General features: G+C 46.7%; 1 protein-coding gene across 1 annotated transcript; it reads right to left on the reverse strand.

Annotated features, from left to right (window-relative positions):
* Window positions 1–365: 365 nt before the first annotated feature.
* LOC149335048 (calcium-activated chloride channel regulator 1-like) lies at window positions 366–24,732 on the reverse strand. Its single transcript, XM_089553867.1, has 8 exons — window positions 24,677–24,732; window positions 22,796–22,904; window positions 20,823–21,050; window positions 17,555–17,854; window positions 13,800–14,034; window positions 10,717–10,896; window positions 9,662–9,949; window positions 366–1,441 (listed from the first exon to the last, which is right to left on the reverse strand). Exons 1-8 carry the CDS (start codon window positions 24,730–24,732, stop codon window positions 876–878), a joined length of 1,962 nt encoding a protein of 653 aa, XP_089409993.1. The 3' UTR covers window positions 366–875.
* Between the last annotated feature and the right edge of the window lie 773 nt (window positions 24,733–25,505).

The following is a 25,505-nucleotide window of genomic DNA, read 5'->3' on the forward strand; positions in this document are numbered from 1 at the left end:
AAGCAGAGTGAAATTCTCCTTTTTTGAAAGCAGGTAGTTGAGCACAAGGTGCGCGACTGCTGTCTGTGATGCCACATTCGACGTCTGTCCTTCGGAAGTCAAAACCAAAACACTTCAGTCGGAAAACCGTCTGAATAAAATCTGTATAGCGCAGTTGAAATCGGAACTTTATTTTCGTTTATTAGCAGAAAGACTACGTCAAATGTCAAGCTAGGAACGTAGAAGAAAAACATTTCCGTCAACGTTCTTTTGACGGAGGATTGCTAAAATTTCGAAAAAGTGAGGTGTATATACTAATATCAAACGCGTAAACAACAAAGATAAAGCCATAACAAGCACACAAGCACACACCGGAGCATAGGAAAGTAGAATGTAGATTAGAGAACAGAGTAGACGAAATATATTGAAGCAGAACATTTGGCGTGCTACTTGGTTGAGCCTTTTAGACGAACAGAAACTGTGCGAAAAAAAATTACAAAACTAGCGTTAATTTTGCTCTGACAACCTTGCCTTCACAGCCTCTGTTGTCATTTGCTTGCACTAGCTAGGTTTTGCGAAACACACGAAGACGAGAGATGTGATACATTAGGAGCAGCGCTGCGCACACGTACTCCATGACTAATGTATGTAATGATGAGGAACACTAAGTCTAAAGATGCTCGAAGCACTGGACTGTGGTGCAGAGCAAGAAGCTGTATGTTGGACTCCGGTTACGGACAAGCTCCGTTTCCCACGTTTTATCTTATAAAAGTGCTATACACAAAGAGGGTCTTCTTGCCAAACTCAATTTCTGGGCCACTCTCAGCGGGCTTTTCGGAACGAAGATTCTAGAGGTCTACAACAAATAAAATAAAAACATTTGATGTTTCATAATGTTAGGAAATACACTCAGACCCTGTCTTGGAACTAAATTTCCTCGGGGCAGAAACAGATGAGAGTGACTGAACTGAAGAAAAAGCGATGCTATTTGGCTTACTTTGATCGTGAAGCCCGCTTACTGGGTACACCGCTTTCCGCCCAGGTTTCTTAAGAAAGGTTAGCGCAACAGCCACGACAATAATGACAATAAACAAAGCGACTGTGGCAACCACTGCCCACATCCACAGCGACAAGACGGTCCACCGTGAGTGGAGGATATCTGTAGCTGGCGTCACTTCCGGAAATGGCGCGTCAAACACCCGCGCGATGTTCGACATCTCAGAGTAGTGATCATCGCTGTTCGTGACGCGAGCAGCCAGGTACACGACCCAGTTTGAGGAAACACTGTCTTGTGGCGAAACCAGAGAAGCTGGCAGGGACACTGTCACGTTGTGCTTGGCGCCGGATGGAAGTGGTATGAGATCTCCATCCACCACGTCAGCTTCCGTCATTTCCGCTTGTTTCTCGAAGTCCGACAAGAGTGAGTCAGAGTTGTTGCTGACTCGAATCGCCACTGCAGAGGCTGTGAGGAAGTGAATGGTCGGGATTAGAAAGGGAATTTGTTTGTAGGATGGGAAGTGATTGAGGACGAGCTCCGAATTTTTCTAGCGTAGATTTTCTAGCGAGGATTTGTCAGGAGGAAGTATATTAGTGGGAAGTGAAAGTTTGTAATTTTATTTTTAGACGTGGATTAAACGGTTTAGTCTTTGACGAATCGGCAGACTATAACTTTAAGATAACATAGGATATATAAATTTGTAAATATCTATACATGCTGTTCTGTTCCGTCCATGATTTCTTTTTTTTTTTTGCCGTTTCCCAGGCTACTCATGCTTAGTGCCGTTGACGGTCTGTAGATTATGCAAAGAACATTTTTCTTGGACGCAAGGCGAGAAAATCTGGGCAAGCACTGCTAGTTCACACGGCTACCTCCATGTGCCGTGCGGCGCTGAACGCTCAAAAGCACCGTGGTAATTTGTAATGTTTGATACAGCCCCCTGATTTTCCACGGCCTTCTGAAATATTCGGTTTTAGAGCATGAAATATTTTATAGATGACATAGTGCAACAATGAGGAAGAGCCGGCCATGATATAATTACCATGTTCCTGCAAATTCTATCTGTAGTCCCTAATCTTCTCTATTTATCCCTATTGAGACCAGTGGTTCTCTCTACCGGCGCTCTCAGCAGCGTACCCATGTTGCAACCTTTCAATCGACACTTATGGTTTGATTTAAAGCAAATACTTAGGACTTAAATGCATATCCAGGCCTCAAGAAAGTCAATTCTTCAAGTTTAACACAGAAAACACCCACGGCAAACTTCTCAAACGCATATGCAAAACTTTTTATAAACCCTCAAAATTGTTGGAAATTGTAGTATTAAAACATCAGGATTTGTGAGATCAGCAGAGCATAGACAGCGCAAACATCTCTTGTACAAAAGACGCACATCACGTAAGAAATCCAGAAAAAACAAACATCACCGCTGACTGCAAATGCTGACAGCAATAAAATAGGGAAGTTCGCAATATACACTAACTGCGTGTTTACAATGTATTTGAGTATGTACAGAGGGCAAAACGCTTGTCTAGAACACGTTATGGTCGTGTTTCGGGCTGAATATGCGATATCTAGCGAAAACATTTGGTTAAAAATGGTCTGGATGTAAGCGTGTGCAGTTAAACTCATTGGATTTCATCGTAATTTTTTGCCTTCCTGGTCGCAGCAGCTTTGGCAGCTGCAGAAATCGCAGTTCGGTCGTTCTAGAGATGTGTTTTGCCCTCTGTAAAGTCAAACCTGAATGAAACATGAACCAGCATATGCCGTAATTTTCCATTTTCCTGCGAGATATTCCTTCACAACCGGTTTATGAATATGAATTTCAGTAGACCTTTTACCCGGAAACATGAATGAAGTGTACAAGCTTGAAGTGTAGAAGTAACATATTTGGTTTTCAACATAGGCACTGTACGCGTTTAATTCCGGCCTGACTGTGCAAGGCGCCTTAAAGGGATAATGACACGGATCATCTCACAGCTGAGCTGACTCATTCCCTCGTCTCCGCACCGCGTGAAAAATATATCGAAACTCTGGGAAGACCGAAGAGGCGCACGTAGGCCCGTCTTACGCTTACGTTAACAGAGGTGCTCATGAGAGCGTCTTCAGCAGCAATGACCAGTGTTTTAGAGCGAGAGCTCTGCTCCTCAGGGGACAACTTTCGATTTCGATGAGGAAGAGGCACTCACCTTCAGCGGCTGACCTTGTTAAACCGAACTTAACTCCATGGTGGTACGGCCCAAGCTATAATAGTGCCACGTATCATTGCAGTGTGTGTTCGTTCACGCTCAAGGCAGCAGGAAAGGGTCGTTATCACTTTTGTTCGTGGCGCGAGAAGCGACCAGACTAATCTCGATTGTTCGCAGCCATGAAAGGCTGCATCTAGGTTTTTCCAGATTACCGTAGATGATCTTGACCTGTTATCTGGAAGTTTCCTTGCCGGCTTTAAATTGAGCGATGCCGCGAGCGGCGGACATTCGTAGTTCGACGACCGACGAGCACGTTTGTTGCTTACGCCGCCGCCGAGTGACTCAGTTCTTTTGTGGGCGCAAGTCAGCCCAAATAAAGAGCTTCGTTTCCAAGACTGGTTGGTGTCTTCCTGACCGCTGGACTGCCGTCACTACAACATGACATCTGGTGGAGGTGCTGGGTAGCCTTCCATGTACCGGACACCCCCAGCAAGTCGCGACGCCAGCCCTTCGAGTCATTCACCGCAGGACCTGAGTCCAGTCCACCGCGCAAGCCGACGTCTGCTAGGAGACGCACCTGAGTTCGGGATTCTGCCTGACCCTACCCGGAAACGAAAGCCAGCAGGAACGTCCACCATGAGCTTGCCCCAGCCGACGGCTCCAATCATTCTTCACCAGCCCCGGGTGCCACCAACCTTCGACGCTTCGCCTGGCGCCGACCCCGAAGAATGGCTGGAACAGTTCGACCGTGTGGCTGCCTTCAACAACTGGGATGATGCTACGAAACTTAGGTACGTCTTCTTCGCCTTGGAGGGACCAGCAAAAGTCTGGTTTGAGAATGAGGAAGCTAACCTCACGAACTGGGAAACCTTCAAGGAGCAGCTTCTAAAGACCTTCACGAACATCGTGCGAAAGGAGAGAGCCCAGCAGCTGCTACAGTCTCGCATACAACACCCAAACGAGACCGTTGCTGTGTACACTGAGGAAATGAAGCGTCTCTTCCGGCGTACCGACGCAAACATGAAGGAAGAAGAAAAAGTAAAGCTGCTCATGCGAGGAGTTAAAGAGCAGCTCTTTGCCGGCCTCGTCCGCAACCCACCGAAAACTGTCGCGGAATTTGTAGAAGAGGCATCCACGATGGAAAAAACTCTTAATGCCCGAGCCCGCCAGTATGACCGCCAGCGGCGCGTTTTCTCGGCAAGCTGCCTGGACACCGCTAACAGCAATGACCTGCGGGAGGTGATACGTCAAGTTGTGCGAGAGGAGCTCCGACGATTGCTGCCAACGGGAACGCAGCCGCAACCTTCATCGCTCACTGACGTCATCCGGGACGAGGTTGAACAGGCCTTGGGTGTGACGCCGACACCCATGCAGCCTATACAGCCCCCAGCCATGACTTACGCCGCAGCTGTGCGTCGTCCTGCACCTCGACGACGGGACCCAAGCCCCTATCACCCTCAGAAAACTGCGTTGGACCGCCGCCCACTCGCCCCAACCCGCCCGTCCTACGAGCGACGCGCGCAGCCGAGGAAATGCGACGAGTGGAGAACTCCCGACCAGCGCCGCCCACTATGCTTCCACTGTGGCGAAGCCGGTCACGTCCTCCGGCACTGCCCATACAGAAGACTGGGCATCCGAGGGTTCTCTTACGACGCTCCACGACCCCGACCCGGCCAGCGACCAGCCGAAATCGAGGAGTTTTTGCGTCGGGAAGAATACTCATCGCCGAGCCGCCTATCACGTTCCCCGTCGCCATCGTCCCTGCGCTTTGTATCTCCTAGCCGAGGTTACGCCATGCGTGGACGCTCCCCCAGCCCCCGAAGGTTTAACTAAATAAAGCAGCCTCTGGAGGTGAGGTTGCTTCTAAGCACAATGATAAAGATCCTCCATCGACGAGTACTCAAGACCATGCCTCAACTACGACGACATCACCGATGACGACAACACCGATGACGACAACACCGACGACGACAACACCGACGACGACAACACCGACGACGACAACACCGACGACGACAACACCGACGACGACAACACCGACGACGACAACACCGACGACGAAAACACCGACGACGACAGCTCCGACGACGACGACACCGACGACGACGACGCGGCCAGACTTGAAGCTTTTACCGTTGCCCAGTGAAGTAACGTCGCAGTACGCCCACCGCAGCCTCACTACTCGACGAAGCCGAGATCGTACACCGAAGACAACGTGCAATGCGAAAACGCGAACAAGTGACCTTGAAGTTATGATCGACGATCACGCGGTTACTGCCTTGGTGGACACCGGAGCTGACTACTCCGTCATGAGTGGGCCACTCGCTGTCCGACTCAGGAAGGTAACAACAACTTGGGATGGCCCGCTGATCCGCACCGCAGGTGGTAACCTGATTACGCCGTCAGGACGCTGCACCGCGAGAGTTACTGTAAATGGGAGAACCTACGCGGCAACCTTCCTGATTCTACAGCAATGCTCGCGAGATGTGATTTTAGGAATGGACTTCCTGAATGAACATCGGGCGATCATCGACCTTCGATCCAAGTCGATCAAGCTTTCCACGGACAAAGCCATATCTGCAGCGACGACAGCGACTCATCGCGTTGCCTTAAACGTCCTTGACGAAGTACTGAGCGTGCCGCCCCGATCAAGTGTCTTCGCCTGCATAGGTACTGGAGACGTCGAAACTGCCGAAGGCGTCGTCGAGGGGAACACCCAGTTACTCCTTGATCGAGGACTGGGCGTCGCAAGGGGAGTCGCCCAAATCCGAAATGGCCAAGCCCAGGTGCTGCTAACCAACTTCACCGAAGAATACCGGCATCTAAACAAAGGTACGACGATCGCTTTCCTCGACGAGCTGGCAGACATCAGAGACATATGTGCCCTACCCGACCAACCCCTAGAACCATCTAACCAAGGCCGTCAACCAACGTTTGATATCAACCCGGCATTACCACGGAGCAGACAAGAACAAATACGCAGTCTTCTTCAAAAGTACAGCGATTGCTTCTCATCAGCATCGAATGTGCGAAGAACCCAGCTTGCCAAGCACCGCATTGTCACAGAAGAACACACCCGACCACTGCGACAGAGCCCCTACCGCGTATCGCCGCTAGAACGCCAAGCTATTCGCAAGCAAGTTGAGGAAATGCTACGTGATGACGTCATCCAGCCATCAAGGAGCCCCTGGGCAGCACCAGTTGTCCTAGTGAAAAAGAAAGACGGCACCCTTCGCTTCTGCGTCGATTACCGCCGCCTGAACAGCATTACGAAGAAGGATGTCTGCCCCCTCCCTCGCATCGACGACACACTGGATCGGCTATGCAACGCTAAGTACTTCTCATCGATGGACCTGAAGAGCGGTTACTGGCAAATTGAAGTGGACGAAAGAGATCGCGAGAAGACTGCGTTCATCACGCCAGACGGACTCTTCGAGTTCAAGGTGATGCCATTCGGCCTCTGCTCTGCACCAGCGACGTTCCAGCGAGTAATGGATACGGTGCTCGCAGGCTTGAAGTGGCAGATTTGCCTCGTCTACTTAGATGACGTTGTTGTCTTCTCCTCAAACTTTGAAGACCACCTCAGAAGGCTTCGGATAGTGCTGGAAACGATCAAGTCTTCAGGCCTGACACTGAAACCAGAGAAGTGCCACTTCGCCTACGAGGAGCTGCTGTTCCTTGGTCACGTCGTAAGCAAGGATGGAGTTCGCCCAGACCCCCAGAAGACGGCTGCGATTGCAGAGTTTCCACAGCCTAATGACAAGAAAGCTATACGCAGATTCCTTGGATTGTGCGCTTATTACCGGCGATTCGTCAAGAACTTTTCGCGCATCGCTGAACCTTTGACCCAACTTACCAAGGCTGACGTGCCTTTTAAATGGGAAAGGCCGCAAGAGGAAGCTTTCAACGAGCTGAAGCGCCGCTAACAGTCCCCTCCTGTGCTCGGGCACTTTGATGAAAACGCCGAAACCGAAGTTCATACCGATGCAAGCAGTGTGGGCTTAGGAGCGGTCCTCGTTCAGAAAAATGGCAGAGAGGAGAAAGTTATCGCGTACGCTAGCCGTTCACTGTCGAGAGCCGAAGCCTATTCGACGACAGAGAAAGAATGTCTCGCCATTATTTGGGCCACGTCGAAATTTCGCCCCTACCTATACGGACGACCATTCAAGGTTGTGAGCGATCACCATGCTCTCTGCTGGCTGGCCAATTTGAAAGATCCCTCCGGCCGCCTTGCTCGATGGAGCCTGCGTCTTCAAGAATTCGACATAACTGTAGTCTACAAATCTGGCTGCAAACATTCCGATGCAGACTGCCTATCGCGAGCCCCCGTAGACGCAGCACCGGAAGAAGAAGACGACGATGCTTTCCTAGGACCGGTAAGCGCCAGCAGTTTCGCGCAGCAGCAGCGCTCGGATCCTGAGTTGCAAAGCCTGGTTGATTATTTGAAAGGCAAGACCGCATCGCCTCCCCGGGAGTTCAAGCGCCAACTGTCGTCCTTCGTCCTTCACAATAGTGTCCTCCTGAAGAAGAACTTCGCGCCCAACAGGACAGTACATCTTCTTGTCATGCCCAAGAATCTTAGGCAAGAAATTATGCAGGCATGTCATGATGAGCCGACTGCAGGACATCTCGGGATTGCTCGCACGTTGCACCGCATCCAGGAGAAGTACTATTGGCCGCGGCTAGCTACCGACGTTTCCCATTACGTGAAAACGTGCCGTGAGTGTCAGCGACGCAAAACGCCTCCGACTAGACCAGCCGGACTCCTCAACCCCATACCACCTGCAACTAAGCCCTTTCAGCAAATAGGAATGGACCTCCTCGGCCCCTTTCCGACTTCATCATCAGGTAACAAGTGGATCATCGTGGCCACCGACTACATGACCCGATACGCCGAAGCAAAAGCGTTGCCTAATGGTACCGCAACAGAAGTCGCAAAATTTTTTGTCGAGCAAATTCTCCTCCGACACGGTGCCCCCGAAGTGCTCATCACAGACAGAGGGACGGCATTTACAGCGGAGCTGACGCAAGCCATTTTAAACTACAGCCAGACAAGCCATCGGAGGACAACTGCCTATCATCCACAAACCAACGGACTCACAGAGCGTCTGAACAAGACCATCGCAGACATGCTCTCCATGTACATCGACGCCGAACACAAGACGTGGGACTCCATTCTGCCCTACGTGATCTTCGCGTACAATACTGCCGTCCAGGAGACAACCAGGTTTACCCCATTCCAGCTGGTATACGGCAGGAAGCCCACGACAACACTCGACGCAATGCTCCCGCACGTTTCTGACGAAGACAACCTCGACGTCGCCGCCTACCTTCATCGCGCCGAGGAAGCCCGAAGACTTGCGCGGCTTCGCATTCAAGACCAGCAGCACACCGACGCCCGACGCTACAATCTGCGCCGACGAGACACGCATTACAAGCCAGGTGATCGTGTTTGGATATGGACGCCAGTTCGCCGCCGTGGATTGAGTGAAAAGTTGCTGCGACGCTACTTTGGCCCGTACAAGGTTCTCCGTCGCATCGGTGACCTCGACTACGAAGTCATCCCCGACGGCACGACAGCATCTCAGCGACGCCGCACACGCCCGGAAGTCGTACATGTCGTACGCCTCAAGCCATATTATGAACGCTAAAGGACTGGAAGTTTTCATTGTCCGTGTTTATTCTCATTTTAAAGCATCGAGACGATGCTTCTTTGGAAGCGGGGTAATGCCACGTATCATTGCAGTGTGTGTTCGTTCACGCTCAAGGCAGCAGGAAAGGGTCGTTATCACTTTTGTTCGTGGCGCGAGAAGCGACCAGACTAATCTCGATTGTTCGCAGCCATGAAAGGCTGCATCTAGGTTTTTCCAGATTACCGTAGATGATCTTGACCTGTTATCTGGAAGTTTCCTTGCCGGCTTTAAATTGAGCGATGCCGCGAGCGGCGGACATTCGTAGTTCGACGACCGACGAGCACGTTTGTTGCTTACGCCGCCGCCGAGTGACTCAGTTCTTTTGTGGGCGCAAGTCAGCCCAAATAAAGAGCTTCGTTTCCAAGACTGGTTGGTGTCTTCCTGACCGCTGGACTGCCGTCGCTACAACGTGACAATAGTATGACCACGTCATCATATGAAAATGACCATTGGGTATCTGACTTTCATCCTTGACCTTGACAGTTGATTTGAGACAGTGAGTATCACATCGACAATGTTCTTCAATGCCTCACAAGGTCAAACCGAACTTAATTTTTTTTATGGCCAAAGGTATGGAATCATGACCACGTGGCTATGACCATTGGGTACCTGACCTTGACACGTGACCTCGACCCTTGACCATGACCTTTATTCTTGACCTTGACAGTTGATTTGAGACAGTAGAGACCAAGCTTAACAGAGCTTTTGCTCGTTAAACTGGGTTCAAGCCACGTTGAACCTCAACCATTTTTTCACCAACCTTCTTGCGAGCCATTCCAAAAAAAAGAAAAGGCAACGCCTACCTTGCCCGTCGGTCAAGTGTGCTCCCGGCCATGTCCATGTCAGCTGCGCCAGAAGTGTGTCGTTGGCGCCGCGGCGAACCTCCGTAACGGTCAAGTCCCGGATGTCCCCTGGCGGCACGTCCTTTTCAAAGAGGTTCGAGGTTACTCGGAAGGCCCCTGCAGTCGCCGACCTCTGAAGGGGGCCCACTGCTTCCCCGGCAAACGACACCGAGCTCGGGGCTTCGGCACTGTCGTCGGCGAGGGCGAAGTCGCTGAATATATACTCCGCCATCGGAAGAGGAACGGACCCTGCGAATGTTTCCGCGTTATCCGAAATGTGGACGCTACTGCCGCTCTGAAAGCGTTAAATAATAAAATACTAAAATTTGCAACTCCCTCAAGCGCATCGAAGACGAAGCGGAGTCTTTTGTCAAACAAAGTCTAATGTTTTATCAGAATAAGCACGAACACCAAATGAACATCAAAAGAAGGGCGCAACCAAGAGAAGAGAGCGACCAAGCCGTTTGGTGTCGTCTTCGCGTGTGCAGCGTCATATACATAAAATTAACGTCAGTAAAGCTGCAAGGGAGCCTAGTTGGCTTTACATGTTTACCTTCCTAAGTACAGATCTCACTTTTCTAGGACGCCCGAGCTGTGTTGTGTGGGGGAAATAAAGCGAAATTCTGAAGCACCTACTGCTTTCCACTGAAAATGCTTCCTGTCGAGAGCATCTGAAAGAGACGCGGACAACAGAGGCACAATCGCTTTGCTTCTCAGTAAAATTTCATATCAGTTGCTCCGCAACATACCACTCGAGTGGTCTGAACATGTAAGATCGGATCTGAACGCTACTCTGCTTACTGGCTGCAACACCCTTTTGCGTTCTGTCTGTCTCCGGGCTTTTTAGCTCACTAAGCGCTCAGTAAGGACATCAAGTATAAAATTAATATTCGGCTACTATAGCCCCGTCTCTATACTAACAGCTGGTCTCAGGAATAGAGTGACCGTAACCTTGTAACTAATTTCCAATATTTTAAATCTCTATGACGCTAAACAGTACGGGTTATCAGACTCACCGTCAGAAGGGCTGAGTACCCTTGAGGCCAGCAAGCTGCCAGAGCCACACGCAGGGTACGAAAGCCGAGTCCTGCTCGTGTTGTGACTCAAGGCGTGGCACATGACAGAGTATCTCCCTTTTCCTGTGAACCCTGTGAAGTAGCCGCTGTATGTGCCGTCATTCCTATGAGCGTCGGGATCTGGAGAAAGGATATGGCGACAGAGCACTATCAATTGAACATCCGGGAGAGAGCCTGCAGCTGCAACTTGATCATTTCTTAGAGATAGTGTGCGCTTATGTCAAGTTGCGAGCGAGGAGTACCGTAAAGCGAATTGTCTTAAGGTAACGAAGCACGCTTTTGTAATCTAATCGCGTGGGCGTCCGGAGTATTGGAAATTCGGGGACGCATAATAGAGATCCCCGAAAGTGGTTCTGGAGCTCTCAGGCATAGGCATGCCTAACTTCTCTCCTAATTTGAACATGATCGCAAACCAGTGCACTTCCCGTTTGTTTGTTTATTTATTTATTTATTTATTTATTTATTTATTTATTTGACCCTGTCAACCCCGTCAGGGACCGTAACAGGAAGGGATTAAAAAATTCAGAGACGCAAAATATACTAATGATAATTAATAAAATTACATATCAGAATATTACACAAATTTATACATCAGGAAATAGGAAATACTAATATGAATTAAAGTGAGTAGCGTGTGACAAGAATTTGGCGGACAAATAGTCATACCCAAAGGGAAACACAAAAGAGAGGAACAAATTCCCAACGATGCAAGAACACAATAATTACTGAGGCGTAAGTAGTTAATCTTCAACAAGAGCGATAAAAGCATTTAATTTTGAACTATTAACAATGAATGTGTTCAAGGTGTTCCATTCTCGTACAGCACGAGGAAAATACGAATATTTGAAGGAGTCAGTGCGGAATGAAGAAACGTTTATGTGTGTATGTGGTTATTACGTGTTTGTCGCGTTTGTGATTTTGGTATGTATTTTGAAGTTTCAACATTTAACTGATTGTGTATGAGTTGGTACGTGGTTTTAAGGTGTGCTAGTTTTGCTCGGTTTTGAAGGGTTTGTAGACCTGCGTGCTTGAGTAGTTCTGTTGGCGAGTATGTGAACCTGAGTTTGTTAAATATGCATCTGACCGCCTTCCTCTGCACTCCTTCTAATTGTTTAATCAGCTTGTTAGTGAAAGGAAAACAAACAGTATTAGCATATTCTAGAACTGGCCTGACAAATGTTTTATACGAAAGCAGCTTTGTTTCAGATGGTGCTGCACCAAGACAATATTTTTGATAAGGTCGCGCGAAATATTTATTAAGAATGGCCAAATAACAAACTATCTATTCAGCTAAGTTTATGAACAACTAGCCCAGCAGTCATTGCTATTCTTGCGACAGTAGACGTTATCTAGTCAGGCTGCCTGCACGGGTACAAGCTTAAAAAAAAGAAAAATGATGGCACGCATTAAGTAGAAAAGAGGCAGAAAATGCTGGCGAGTCTCAGTAACGCTGAGACCACGTGAATGGAAGAAAAAAGTTATGGGGTCACCCGCGAGCAGCCGGCCGGGAAGGCGCGCTTCCGTGCCAGCTATGCGCGGGCGTTCTCGTGTCCCCAACCCGTGGCGCAAAGTCACAGCCACGGCGGGTTCGGACGAAGTAGGCAACGAACAGAGTACGCTAGGAAACCGTTTATTGTCGCAGCGAGCGCCCTCCCCTGTTAGCTAGAGTAACCAAACTAAAGGGAGTGCTTTTCGGGGGCAGCTAACAACAGTGGGGGTGCGTTGAGGGAAAGCGAACGCAGGGGACGAAGGCGTCCCCACAAAGTATACCTCAGTTATACTTTCTGCATCACAAGCACGATTTGATCGTGTGATTTCTCTTTCTGCTTAAAACTTGAATTATGTTCTACTAAGAATAGCACGCTTCAATCATTTTTGTCAAGTCGCACTAGCAGTTCGCGCTTAAGCATATTGCCGCGAATCTTTGTAATGCTTTGTAGAGTTTGTTTTTTCATGCTTCAAGGCAGCCGACATGCCGCTTTATCGCTTCGTTTGTGATGCAAGACGCGCCTAGATTTATCTCGATTGATCGCATCCGGGCGGAGCCGATTCTACTTTGCGCCAGAATGTTCTAGTAACTTTCCAAGCTTTATCACGAAAGTTCGCTATCAGCTTTGAAAAGAGCACGGCCGTCAGCGGCGGGCATTCTGTTCGACGACCGCCGAGCACGCTTGGTGCTACGCCGCCGCCTAGTGATTCAGTTCTTTGCGGGCGCAAGTCCGCCTAAATAAAGAGTCGTTTCGAAGACGTTCTCGCTGTTTTCCTGTTCGCCGTACAGCAGTCACCACTACGTGACAATATAAAGGCCTTTGAATTATCGGGTGCAAGACTGCCTAAGTAACCGAGCTCGAGCACCTGTTGTGTATCCAACTTGTGCAAAAGTCGTTTGTTGTCAAGCTTATTCAATTGGTGCAATTTTGTTTCCGCATTTTCTCAGCGTAGACTTCAAGCAACCTTTTCCCAGCTCAAGATATCTGAGTGCCAACCCCTCTATTTTCAAAGCTAGCCACGTGTCTCGTTTCGACCTGGGGCTGTTTTGGACGCCTCTGTTCGTTTACTTGCCGGGATGTGGCGCCACTTGTAGAGTTCGATGGCTTACGCCATAACTCGAGTTTTCGGAACGGCTTCCGAATGTTGTATAAAACGGCGACTCGCTACCGAAGGTGCATAAATATTCTATAGCTCATTTCGCATGGTATGTCTCAATCAAAGAAGTGCTCTCGCCCTCCACAGAGTGTTGAGCAAGCACGAAATACAGCGAATAGAAGAGTAAGAAAGACTGTTGGTCGAGGGCTTAATTTGCCAAAACGGGGAGGATAGTTGTTGGAAGAGGGCTTAATGTGCCATAGTGAGACAGAGTATTAAAAGGTTGTGGAACATGGCTTAATTTCTCCAAATGGGAAAGAGTAGGAAAGATTGTCGGAAGAGGGCATGATTTGCCAAAATTGGAGAACGTAAGAAAAGAGCGATTAATTTGCCAGCACTAAATTCGAGGAAGCGCTGCCAAGAAAATCGATTCTTACCATGGCCGTCGTCATGAAGGCGCACCATGGACTTGTGAGGCAGCCCCGGGCCGATGACTTCTGCAAAGACTTCAGCGTCCAGCACAACCTTACTGCCCTTGGTCACCTGGGCGTATATCTTCGCCTGGCACGATTGGCTCACCACAGGCGTGCCCACTTCGCATGAAAGTCGAATTGGCTCGTCGCTGGCATCCCTGGCTTCCGACTTGACTTGAACATTGACGCTTAAGTTGCCCTGAGTAGTGCTTTCTAAGTGAAGCGTCCAAATCCCTGCCTTTGGAATCAGTCAGTTATCAGTCAGGCAACAAATAGATAGACGATTCGACAAAACACATAACACTCACTTCATCAATCAGTCAGTTGGTCACTCAATCAGTAACTGAAGCTAAGAATTATTCATTCAAACAGGTTTGGCGCTTGTGTTAGTCAATCAGTATCAACGCATGACGTGAGCAGTGGGAATGGTCTCGTCCGCATTGGCAGACACCCTGAGATGGAAAAGAATCGCTGCGGAAATCTTACCGACATCGGTTTGCACATCGCGCTATTTTTCAGAATAGAGAGAGCAGGTTACATGGCACTTTGATAAAGACGTATTTAAATCCCGCAGAACAGGTGCGCGACGTACCACTCTAGAGCAAAACTTACAAAAAGAGTGTTCGATGTCGATTTGCCTAGAAACGCGCTGTCCTCTTTCTAGCTGCTTTGAGCTTGAGGTCACAAAAAGTGAAGTACTTTCTTCATACCGATACAAAATCACGACTGTCGCCCGCAACGCTGCATATTGTTACTGCAGGCGCTTATTAGAAAGTAAACTGAAAATGCATTCTCACTTCCATCTTATTTCTCGGCAAAGTAGACATTGGAATGAAATGGGCCATCGGTATCCAAACTTCTAACCCAAACTGTAAGCTTTTCATGAATGCTTTAAGAATTCTAAACTCCTAATCAACCCATAGGAATCCTACAGTGTTAGGAAACCTCAACCATCCTTCGCCAATCCACAAGCACCATTACGATACGCACGCGTACGACTTGTACGCGTACGAAATTTCCGAATGTGATTTCATTGTTTGAGGAGTCGTTGTTTACTGTCTTGCTTCATTTTTTTTTTTAGAACAGCTACAGCGTACAGCTAGGTGGTTGCGGAATGAAGGCGCGGTCACATGGATGCGCAGAGCTAGACGTAACAACAAATACTTATTATTTGGACTCAGGGTCGCAGTAAAACAAAATTGCTGAACACGCTGACGCGCGATCAATGCACACGGTACAAAATGACAAAAGTATGTGCACGCGTAAGCGGTGTTCTCCGAATACAAGCCTTCTTAGCGAGCAAAGTCACTCGCGTAGTAGCGCATCCTGCTAGCGCTCTGTGTATCAACATTTCGCTAAGTTTAACGATTTGCGAACGAATAGCATAAACGCTACGTTTTTTTTTCTACATTAAGAGCTTCCTGCAAACCAACGTCGAGTAGGCACGTAGCTGACACACACGAAGGCAACTTTGTAAGCTCGGTGGAAGGGGCAGTATCGAACGGAATAGGTTTGAACTTATGCTCATGCAAGCCCAATGTGCTACGCCCAATACAGACGATAGCTTAAGTCGATTACTTACCATCGCTTGGCCAGGTATGGACAAAGATGAAATTGTGCTGGTTTCGTTTCGGTAGCATACATTACAACGGTCACATCTTGGGTCGACAAGAAAGGCTGTGAAGCTCGCAGAGGAATCGCGCTCGATGTCCACAACCGTGTTGTTGCCGACGGTAGTGTCTAATGTGAATGATATTTCCGACACCGTCGAGATATTCTGTTCGGTCCTCCTGACCTAAAACAAAACGCCAAATCATTGTTTAAAAAGGCAATGAAGGGCATTACTGAGCCAAGTTACAGTAAGGAATTAATTAGTTTCTCATGGTTGCTAACAGGTAATTTTTTTTTAGAACAGAGCTTGGATAAGAAGATTTCGTAAGAGCTAAATACTGTAGCGATGTTAATTGAGAATTTCGGTAGCTGCGCTTGCTCAAATTTTATGACGATCACGGTAGGCTAATAGGAATATTTCGACAGGAAGTACTACCAAAATGGGAAACCAAAGGGGCTGGGGGAGGCGTAATGAGCAGCAAGTTCTGACGCAGGTAAGCCTTAACCGTCAGAGTCACCGAAAGATGGGGCCGCTCATCTTGTCAACACGGCTCGTTAGCATGAAATATAGTTAACTGGGCGGCGTAGTAAACTGTGTTGTGGCGCCCACTAATAATAAATATTTTAACAAAGGCCAACTGACTGGTGTGACACGTGATATTGTTCTTTTCCAGTCATTTTAAGCGCTGAAAAGCTTGGAGAGGCACATATCACATACATTATATAACACCACCCGTGTTTCCGGGAAGTCCAAAGGCGAAAGGAAACCGATTTTTTTTTATTTGCTCACCGACGTGATCAAATTTTCGCGCAAATGAAAAAAAAAAAGGTAATATTTCCGAAACGTAATCTGTCAGTCTAGCAAATAGCTTCTTGGTTCCACTGATATTCCCGGTTACTCTCCTTCTGAGGACTATTGTGCAGGTTTCAAGAGCTTGCTCGTCAATTATGAACCCGCTATACAAAAATACAAAACTGTCTTTATTTGCATGCATTGTACTTGAGTCCGGAATTCACAGACACCTTATGAAAGCGTTGTTTCTGATTAATTTAACGGCCCATTCAAGTTAAATAGAATCGTTTCATTGGTAGGCCCACGGATGCTTGCAAGATCAGGGAGGTATACTGCCTAGATGATTCAGAAGCTGACTTAATGAACAAGAAGACGCGCATTCTGTGAATCCCTGCGCACAACCGTAATACCAAACAGGTAGCTGCGTCAACTGTCAAAGAAAAGCAGGATGCGTTGCAAAAAATTTGAAAGGGAAAACTAATTTTTTTTATCGCACAAGCTCTTCGGAACTAAATATAGAGCTTATTATACTGAAGGCTCGAGTGCAGTAACAAGCATTGCCGGTTATACCTAGCGTTTGCATTCAGATGTACCGCAGAGCCCTTGAGGACTTAAGGTTGAATGAAGAATATACAGTAATAAATACAAGTATTCAAATCAAGAAAGAAAACCTGTAGTGTGAAGCAAAGTATAGGTATTCGTTTCCAAACTTAATCAAAGTGAAATCAATAAAATGTTTGCAATACATGGGATGCGAGTCTCAGTTACTTTCAATAACCCAGAAATCATCACAGCTAAGCGAACACTAAAATCATTTCATCTGGCACATTTTTTTATTTCCGAAGCGAATTTTTCTGCGCTTTTCGGATTGCACTACACTGGGCCAATGCGCAAGGTCGGGATCTATTAGTTAGCCCTAAAGTATAGTTACATCTCTTGGCGAGGAACAAAACTTTGACATCACTGCGGCGACCCGCATTGGAGCAATGCGCAAGCAAAACGTCCACACACTATATCGACGTCCGTAGCTGTTGGAACGTCCATGTGCTATATCGACATCCACGGCTATTTTAACGTCCAAGTGTATTTTTCGTGTTTTCACGTTTAATTAATGAACTAGTTACACCTCAACAACCAAATTTTTCCCACGGCAACACTTTATCACACACTGTCTTTCACAATCACATTTTGACGCATTTATCTTTAGAAAACGGCGTAATCGTGCGGACAAATTCACGGACACATTTTGCTGACGCGAGTCACGCGACAGAGCGTATAATGCTATCACATTTATAAACAGGCTCACGGGACATACCAGGACAGGTCTTAGACCACTGTCGATTTGGGCGGTGGTGGACTGAACGAACGCCTGGCGCATATCTAGAGCCACTCCCTCTCGGAGGTCCGTGAAGGCGTACGCTCTGCCCCCAGTGGCAAGAGCCAGATGCTCAAGGCTGTTGTCTGCCCTGGGCCCAAGTGCCAACGTAGTCACCTCGATGCTGGCGTTGACGGCCGATTCCAGGACATCTCTCACATAAGGGTACGTATTTTCATTTCCGTCGCTCATGAGAACTACGACGGCCCCTTCTGGCCCTTCGTTGGTAGTGTTCAGTACCTGCGACGAAACGGTGTGAGTACCATTCGGTGTCAGTACCATTTAGAACAATGGTGGATGCAGCCAGTCGACCTTTGGCAGGTTGCGACCGCGCCTACCGACCGCACCTCGCCAAAGTTTTAGGCGGCGAATGAAAGGTGTATTCCACATAACAGTGGTGCCTCAATAGAAGCCAAATCATGACTTGCATGCTTCCATATTGTGCAAACGCACCAATAAAATAAAACAATAAGCAAGTAAGGTCATTTTCAAAACAAAACATAAAATAAGCATGACATCACATCGTCGTTATAGTCTGACCTGAAAAAAAGAAATTTGACATCTTGAAACTGTTCACAGGGACGATGGAAGAACACACGGATAACGCTAGCTATCAGCGCAGGCAACCTCTCTTCGTCTTATCTTCTTTCGGCATCTTGTCTCTTGTATCTCTCTAGATTTTAAGGTGTTAATGAGCCGGCACATCTAGCTAGCTATTTTATTCTTAGAAATCGAAAAGTCTCGTGCAGATGAACACGCGAACAGTGGGCGTTTACCAGGCGTACGCAACGAAGTCACGAGGTACACAGTGGGCGTCAACATTAAGGGGCAGCAATTAGCAGCTAATATGCTGCTTTAATGGTTCTGGCGAATAAATGTATCTCCAACTATGTTTTATCAAAGTTTTGTGCGAACACTCACCAGTCGTGCTTTAATCAACCGGTCCTAAGGCTGGCGTCATTGCCCTTGGTATCGGTCCGCATTTAAGCCCCGCCTTCGGGACTGATTTCAATATAATTTTTCACAGCTTAGCAGCATCAGTTAAACGGTTTCACTGTCTTGGACCTGAGTCTCAGCACGTCATCTGTTGCGGCCGCACTGCTCGCAGGGAAGAGGTTAGGAGCGCGAGAGATTGCGAGATAAATATTGATTATCTGGCTTTTGAAAGGTTTTTGAGGTTGGAAGCTATAGGTGGGATTAGCCTTGCGGATTATGCCGGCAGTTGCTCCACCGCAAAAGACGCATAAACGTTAAATCAGGTCCACAAATCAGGCACATGCCTGAGACCTAACAGATCTACATAGCTCTAAACACCCATAATAGTCAACTCCTGCTGTCCCCATCTGGAGTCCAAATCCGAGTCCTGGAGGAACCTCCACAGAAGGCGTGAAGCCTCCTCTCTATATGACTGCTTTCCGCGCGGGTAGTCAATATCCTGAAGGGAACTGTGAGGCGTAGAGCGCGGTAGGACACTCCAGGCAGTGTGTCCCAGCTCCAGCCCTGTCGTCACACATAGGAACACTTGACATGTAGGCCCCAGAAAAAGCACGCCGGCGGTCAGTGTGCTGAGTGCAGTTAACCCATCGGAAAAGCAAGAATTCATTGTGCCTTGCCAACGAACCGGAATGTGTTTCTAAAAACCTCGTAAATTTCAATGACCAGCTACAAACTTCTGGCTAATATCAGCGCTTAACTCTAACAGACAAGAAGTTAACTACTGCATTTTAGTTAATTGGCTTACTAAACAACACATCTTCATTGTTTTCTGCCGCCAGCCACAGCTGACAATTTCAAGCCGCAAAAATGATCTCTTCACCTCGAAAATTCTGTTCTTAAATCATTCCTCCTTTCTTTCATTTTTTCTTTCGTTTCTTTTGATTTTATTATATCAGATAATAAGATTGTTCACTCAAAGTATTGCTTAAAACTAGTCAGAGGTGCACTTAGGGAAGAAAATTTGCATTACTTCTGTATTAGCACCCTTCTTATCTGTGGAGGTACGTTAAAGTGAAAGTCAATTGTTTCTTTTCACTTTGCAGCTTAGCTGTTAAGCAGAATAATTGATACAAAGAACTCATGCTTCTAATTAGCCTGCTCTACTGATGACTAAGAACAGCAGGTTGTGCAAAATATAGTCGTTTTAAAAATCGGTGAAATAAACTCCGGACCATGGTGCTACATGTTCACCCATTTCTGAGGCTTCAGTGGCCCATACCAATTGCAGCCATAATATCGCTTAGCACAACTAAGCATGACGCCACAACGGTACGGCGTATTGGCGCCTCATGACAGTGTCGCGGCAACACTGCTTTCATTTAAAAAAAAAAGACTTCTTGCTTTTGTCACGTAATTCGAGCGGTGGTGGTGGTCGTGTATGATAATGAAACTCATGCGAGCACATAGTTTTCAATATTTATGCGCAGGAAAAAAAAGCGCCACGGTTTAGGCGACCTGTAAAACAGCCATTCATCATGTGGTGGAGTGCCGGGAAGTAGACACTTCGTACTTGGCTTGGCTAGCCTTGGCCTAGGAACGTGTATTCCGCTGCATAATCATAGCTGCGCCGCAATCGCTCCCCGCAGCACGCAAAATAAATTTCTATCCTTTCAGTTGATTTCGAGAGAATGTTGGGCATTAAATTCGTGCAGAAATTTCCATGGCATTTTTTCCGAAGTTCGCCATTAGTTTTTTTTTCGGCGAAAACTTCCCAGTTCCCAGTTTTATGCCGAAAACTAGCCGAGCCAAACAAAGAACACCCACTTTCCGGCCTTTCTGCGCGCACCTGCGGTTACCACTGCACCTCCTCTAAACTATCCTGCCGACGGCCCTTTTTAAACACCGCCACTAATCCCATCATGTGAGTTACGTGACCTTGAGCGTTTCACTCCTTTTCATTTACCTCAAGATGGTTTCAAGACTTGCAAAGCGTTGCTCGTCCAGGTTCCCTCACTTTTTATGTTTTTTTTTTATTTCTCTGAGAGGAACAATAAAAGCGTAGGGCAGCTCCTCGGCGGATATGCGCAGTATTTTCATTTCTGAATTTTCAACGCTGCATCCGAATAGAGGGTGATGAGTTTTCGCTCACGACGTATTGCAACACCAACGCTGTTTCTCGCACTAAATGTCCTGAAAAGCTACCGTTATACAGGCGCACAAAATTCCTGAGCTGCCTCTTTGACTCACATCCGCTCACGCACGTGCTGCGTACCTGTAGAGCGAATTGGAGGCCGCAACCAATGCATGTCCCACCGAGGTCAGTTAGCTGCTCCACGACATTAAGGAAGCCTTGGCGACTGGCGGCGTTCACAGTCGTCAGGTTGTGGCTTACGCTTGCTACGGAGTGGAAAGTGACAATGGCCAATCGCAGCGACCCGTTTGGAATGTCACGGATGTAACGGGTCGTAGCCTCTTTCAGGTAACCAAGTCGTCCCTGTGACTGAAATACGAAAAAAAACTGAAGCATATTCTGAAAAAAAAAAAAAACAGCAAGAAGGGCTGAAACTTAAAGGCAGAAAATTAATTTTCTAGCGCTACGCCCTTCCGCGGTGAAAACAAGTGATTCACTCGAGCAGCACTCATTTCTTCGCAAATTCTTTGCACAGCTAACAGGGCACCGTGGTGGTTCAGCGATTATGGCACTCGGCTGCTGGCCCGAAAGACGCGGGTTCGATCCTGGCTGTGGCGGTGGAATTTCGATGGAGGCGAAATTCCGGAGGCCCGTGTACTGCGCGATGTCAGCGCACGTTAAAGAGACTGCGTCATATCCTTTCGTCAAAAACCAATTTACCACAGCTTTCCGGGTGGTCATACGATATCTCGTTGCATATAGCTTACATGCACTAGTTAAGTTATAGGCTAGCTTGCTATGGCGTTTGGCTGCTGACCCGAAAGACGGCGGTTCGACCCCGACCGTGGCGGTCGAATTTCGATGGAAGCGAAATTCTAGAGGCCCGTGTACTGTGCGATGCCAGTGCACGATAAAGAACCCCAGGTGGATGAAACATCCGGAGCTCTCCACTACGGCTTCCCTCACAGCAAGAGTCGCCCCTGTTGCCGGCTATACGTCTATACACATTTAAATTGAGTGAGTGCTTCCTTTCCGTACTCTCGAAAACCGGTTGCTGCTTCCATCGTGCTGGCGTCATGTGCAGATTGCTGTCCTAGGGAACAATATGGCGACGCCCAGGGAACCCTTATTGCAAAGGTCTATACACAAGAGAAAACGTAAGTGAACAGTGAACGTTTCGCTCCCTGAGTAAAGTAATGTTACTTTCAATGTTCAGAGAGTGCAGTTTAAAGGGTAAAGCGATGTTGTGACCTTTTTGTGGCATTTTTTAGGGTAGAAGGAGTGGTGTTAGGCACAAAATGTTCCAGTGCCTTTCAAGAGGAAGGTGCATAATAGTTGTATCTTGGCAGCACTCGCCTATGGGGAAGAAACTTGATGGTAACAAAAAGACTTTGAAATAAATGGACTACAGCGCAGCGACCTATAGAAAGCAGAATGATAGAGGCAACTGACAGAGAAATAAAGAGCTGAATGGGTTAGGGGACAAACACAAGCAAACTATGTTACAGGTGAAATAAAGAAGAGAAAATGGGGGTCGGCAGGGACAGGAACACCGACAGCAAATAACCAATGTTCCTTTAAGTTAAGAGAATTAATTCAAAGGAAACAAAACGTAGCAGTGTGCTGCAAATAGTCTAGGTTGGAGCACGAGACTTGTTAGTTTGCGCTGAAACGGTGGTGTAGCTGCTGCGGTACAGAATTATTAGAAGTAAATGAATGAGACTTTTGCCCCACAAGGGATGTAGGTCGGCTGATAATGATGATAATGACGACGACGTGTATATTCAGTTTTGTATATTTATCGGATCTGTCGTATAATGTTAAATGTTTTACTAGATGTATTTAATTAGGAGGTCCCATTACAGTCTCTTACTTCGGGACCTCCTTCTGCATAATATGCTCTACTCTCAAAATGTATCAACAAACAAAGACTGATTCTGATTCTGATCACTTTTGAGCGTCATAATCATGGAGCTGTCCAGATGACTTCATAACGCTCTCGCTTGCGCCTGCGTTCATTATTCGCCTATGTTCGCCTGCGTTCGCTTGCGCCTATGTTCACATCTGCCTCTTTCTGATGCTTAAAAAAAGCCTTTCAGGGCGATGACGCTTACGCCCATGCTCCCGGAGACGTCAAGAACTAGCACCACGCGCTGAGCCAGGTCTCGAATCCTCTCCTCGAAGGACACTGAAATTTGCTTGGACATGTCCGCTTGAGGTAGCCTGCGTATAAGAGAACATAGAAGAAAAAGTTATGTTACGTGGTGAATACAAGTAATGAACTTTTTAGCGGACGTCGGTTAATAAAATAACCATAAAGGCGCAATTAAAGTGTTGTAGAAAGCTTCCTATTCGCTTTTATTTTGTTTTGCGGTTATTCCATGAATAAATAGTTTCAGTAGCAAACAACATAGCAGCAAATTAAGCCCACGGAATTAAAAATACCCGAGGACTCTTTTCTTTCGCGGAATTGTTGCCGCAGGATGATGCGCCCCACCGCTTGCTCCGGTGGAAGCGCACGCTTCATTCATTCATTCATTCATTCATTCATTCATTCATTCATTCATTCATTCATTCATTCATTCATTCATTCATTCATTCATTCATTCATTCATTCATTCATTTTATTTCTACTCTTGCCATACAAATTACCAAAACACTGACTGTGTTCTCGCTCATAAAAGCGAGAACAAAGCTTTCAAGAATGCTCTTTAATGCACCTTCAAACTACCCGTGAAGCTTTTCAGTCTAAAACACGAGGCTAAAATTTGATTATTTTTCCCAATTTCTTTTTTTTTTCATTACTAAATGTGTGTAGTTTCTTGCTTGAACTTTTGAACGAAATTAACATACAAAGATGAGACAAACTACTATCCCAATTTAGAATACTCAGGTGAAAAATAAAGCACTGCCTGGTACCGAATGCAAATCCTGCAGATTTCTGAGAATACGCAAACGCTGTTTTGTAAGCGTCGCCTAGCAATATATTCTGCGTTTATTAGGGACGCCTTCTACCTGAGTACTTATGTACAAGTGTTTGCTCTAAATTCCGAGCCAAATGATTTTTTTTTTATTTTACTAGTTTCATGAACTTGCAACTCCGTGTCGCTGAGGCCTTGTTCGAAAAGTTCTAAAGACCGTTCATACGACTGCAGAAAGTCATTTATTTTTGGCAGTCAACTGCAAAACCGGTTGTGTGTTGTTCAATGTCAGGGACTGGCGAAGAATAAGCACAAGTGGTCGCACCAAACCAAGAGCTCTCCACAACGGTATCCCTCATCGTCAGTCTGTAGCTTTCGGATGTTGAACACACCACGCACATATTAAAAATGCATTATTTCTGCTAATTAAATTTCGGTGTCACTAGTAAGCGCACGTTGAACTACTCCAGGTGGTCTAAATTAATGCGGAGCACTCCACTACGGAGTCCCTCATAAGCGATGTGCAGTTTTAGGACATTATACCCATCATACTATAAATTTTATTTATAGTGTATGGTTGTTGCACGTGATTCTACCAATCAGCACGAAGCAACCAATTTAAAAGCAGAATAAAAGTAGTGACCATGAGAAGAGAAAGAGAGAAAAAGAGTGAATTAAGCCCCTTAATGAAAAAACAATTCAATTAAAACTAAAAATGAAAATAATTAAACATCGCTGGCATGCTACTCTGCGTGGGGAAAGGAATTAGAGAGATAAAGGCACAAGGAGAGTGTTGAGAAAAAGGTGAAATGAAAAAAAGGGGAGAAGATGAAACGCGGCCATTAAATGAGTATACTAAGGTGCGCCTGCTAGTAACAATGTTACATAAGAAATGCAGTGCATAGTCCGACATATGAGCTAATTATGACCACGATAACATTTTCGTTCGGCCAATTACTACCCACAGTGTACGACGGATAGGTCGCTACAAGGAAACAGTGACCCAATAAAAGCGGTAAAGAAGATTGAACAATGCACATTGATTTACAAGCAGCTATGGAAATGTCAACGCACCATTCGAAGTCCTTGTTCCCGGTGATGACTTCCCATGTAGACTTCCCTTTACACATATAGTTTTGCTTGTTAGGAGCGTAAGGATTGTGCTTACGGTTGTCCGTTCCTTCGTCGCAGAACTGAGTGACCTGTAAGATAACTAACAGTAAAGATACATAGAAGTCTACCGGCGGCAAGGTGAGAGGAATGCGCCAATCGCACCAGGAGGACTGAAAGCATCGACGTAGTCATACCGAACAATTCTGGGCAAAAGCATTTTTGAGTTGGAAACCTTTATATGAAAAAAAAAACTGCGCCCATAAATGCAAGATTTCCCTGTAACAATCAGTATATCCGCAGATCAACCTGCGGCAGTCAATTTTTTTTTTCTATTAAGGTTTTTGGCATCGTCGAAACTGTTTCCCATTAGTTTTCTATGGGAGTCTTAACTGTTCGATGAGATGGATGGAGATACTTTAAAAAAGATTTTGCTACATATCACAATAATGGAACATTACCTTCAGTATTTCCCTAAAAGTAAGTTAAAATTTTTCAATTTTCTATATTTTCGTCTGAAATTTCTGGACATGTAAAGCACAATTCCAGAAAGTATTGAATGTGTGGACCTTGTTTTTCAACGTAATCTACAAGTAGGTATGTCCTTTTGGTTTTAAGGATTACTGTGTACACTTTGAAGTGTTCAGGTTCTTCAATGAGTACAACCCATGTGGCGCTTACATTCAATGCCGTTGATTTCTGTTCGTGCTCATGCGCATTTACCACCTTCCTGACGAGCATAAGTATGATGATCCGTGCAGTCATCACGATGACTATTATCGAGGAATTGTCT

The sequence above is a fragment of the Amblyomma mixtum genome, chromosome 7, assembly GCF_055824585.1.
Source record: "Amblyomma mixtum isolate Tamu chromosome 7, ASM5582458v1, whole genome shotgun sequence".
Taxonomy (NCBI): Eukaryota; Metazoa; Arthropoda; class Arachnida; order Ixodida; family Ixodidae; genus Amblyomma; species Amblyomma mixtum.

Bases quoted from the DNA above. Each gene is read 5' to 3' on its own strand.
- LOC149335048 (XM_089553867.1), bottom strand. From the start codon at position 24,732: ATGTGTAAAGGGAAGTCTACATGGGAAGTCATCACCGGGAACAAGGAC. The intron at 17,855-20,822 runs GTACGCAGCACG...GTTTCGTCGCAG, and splicing joins GCCTCCAATTCGCTCTACAG to GTACTGAACACTACCAACGA. The intron at 10,897-13,799 runs GTAAGAATCGAT...TCCTTTCTCCAG, and splicing joins CCTTCATGACGACGGCCATG to ATCCCGACGCTCATAGGAAT.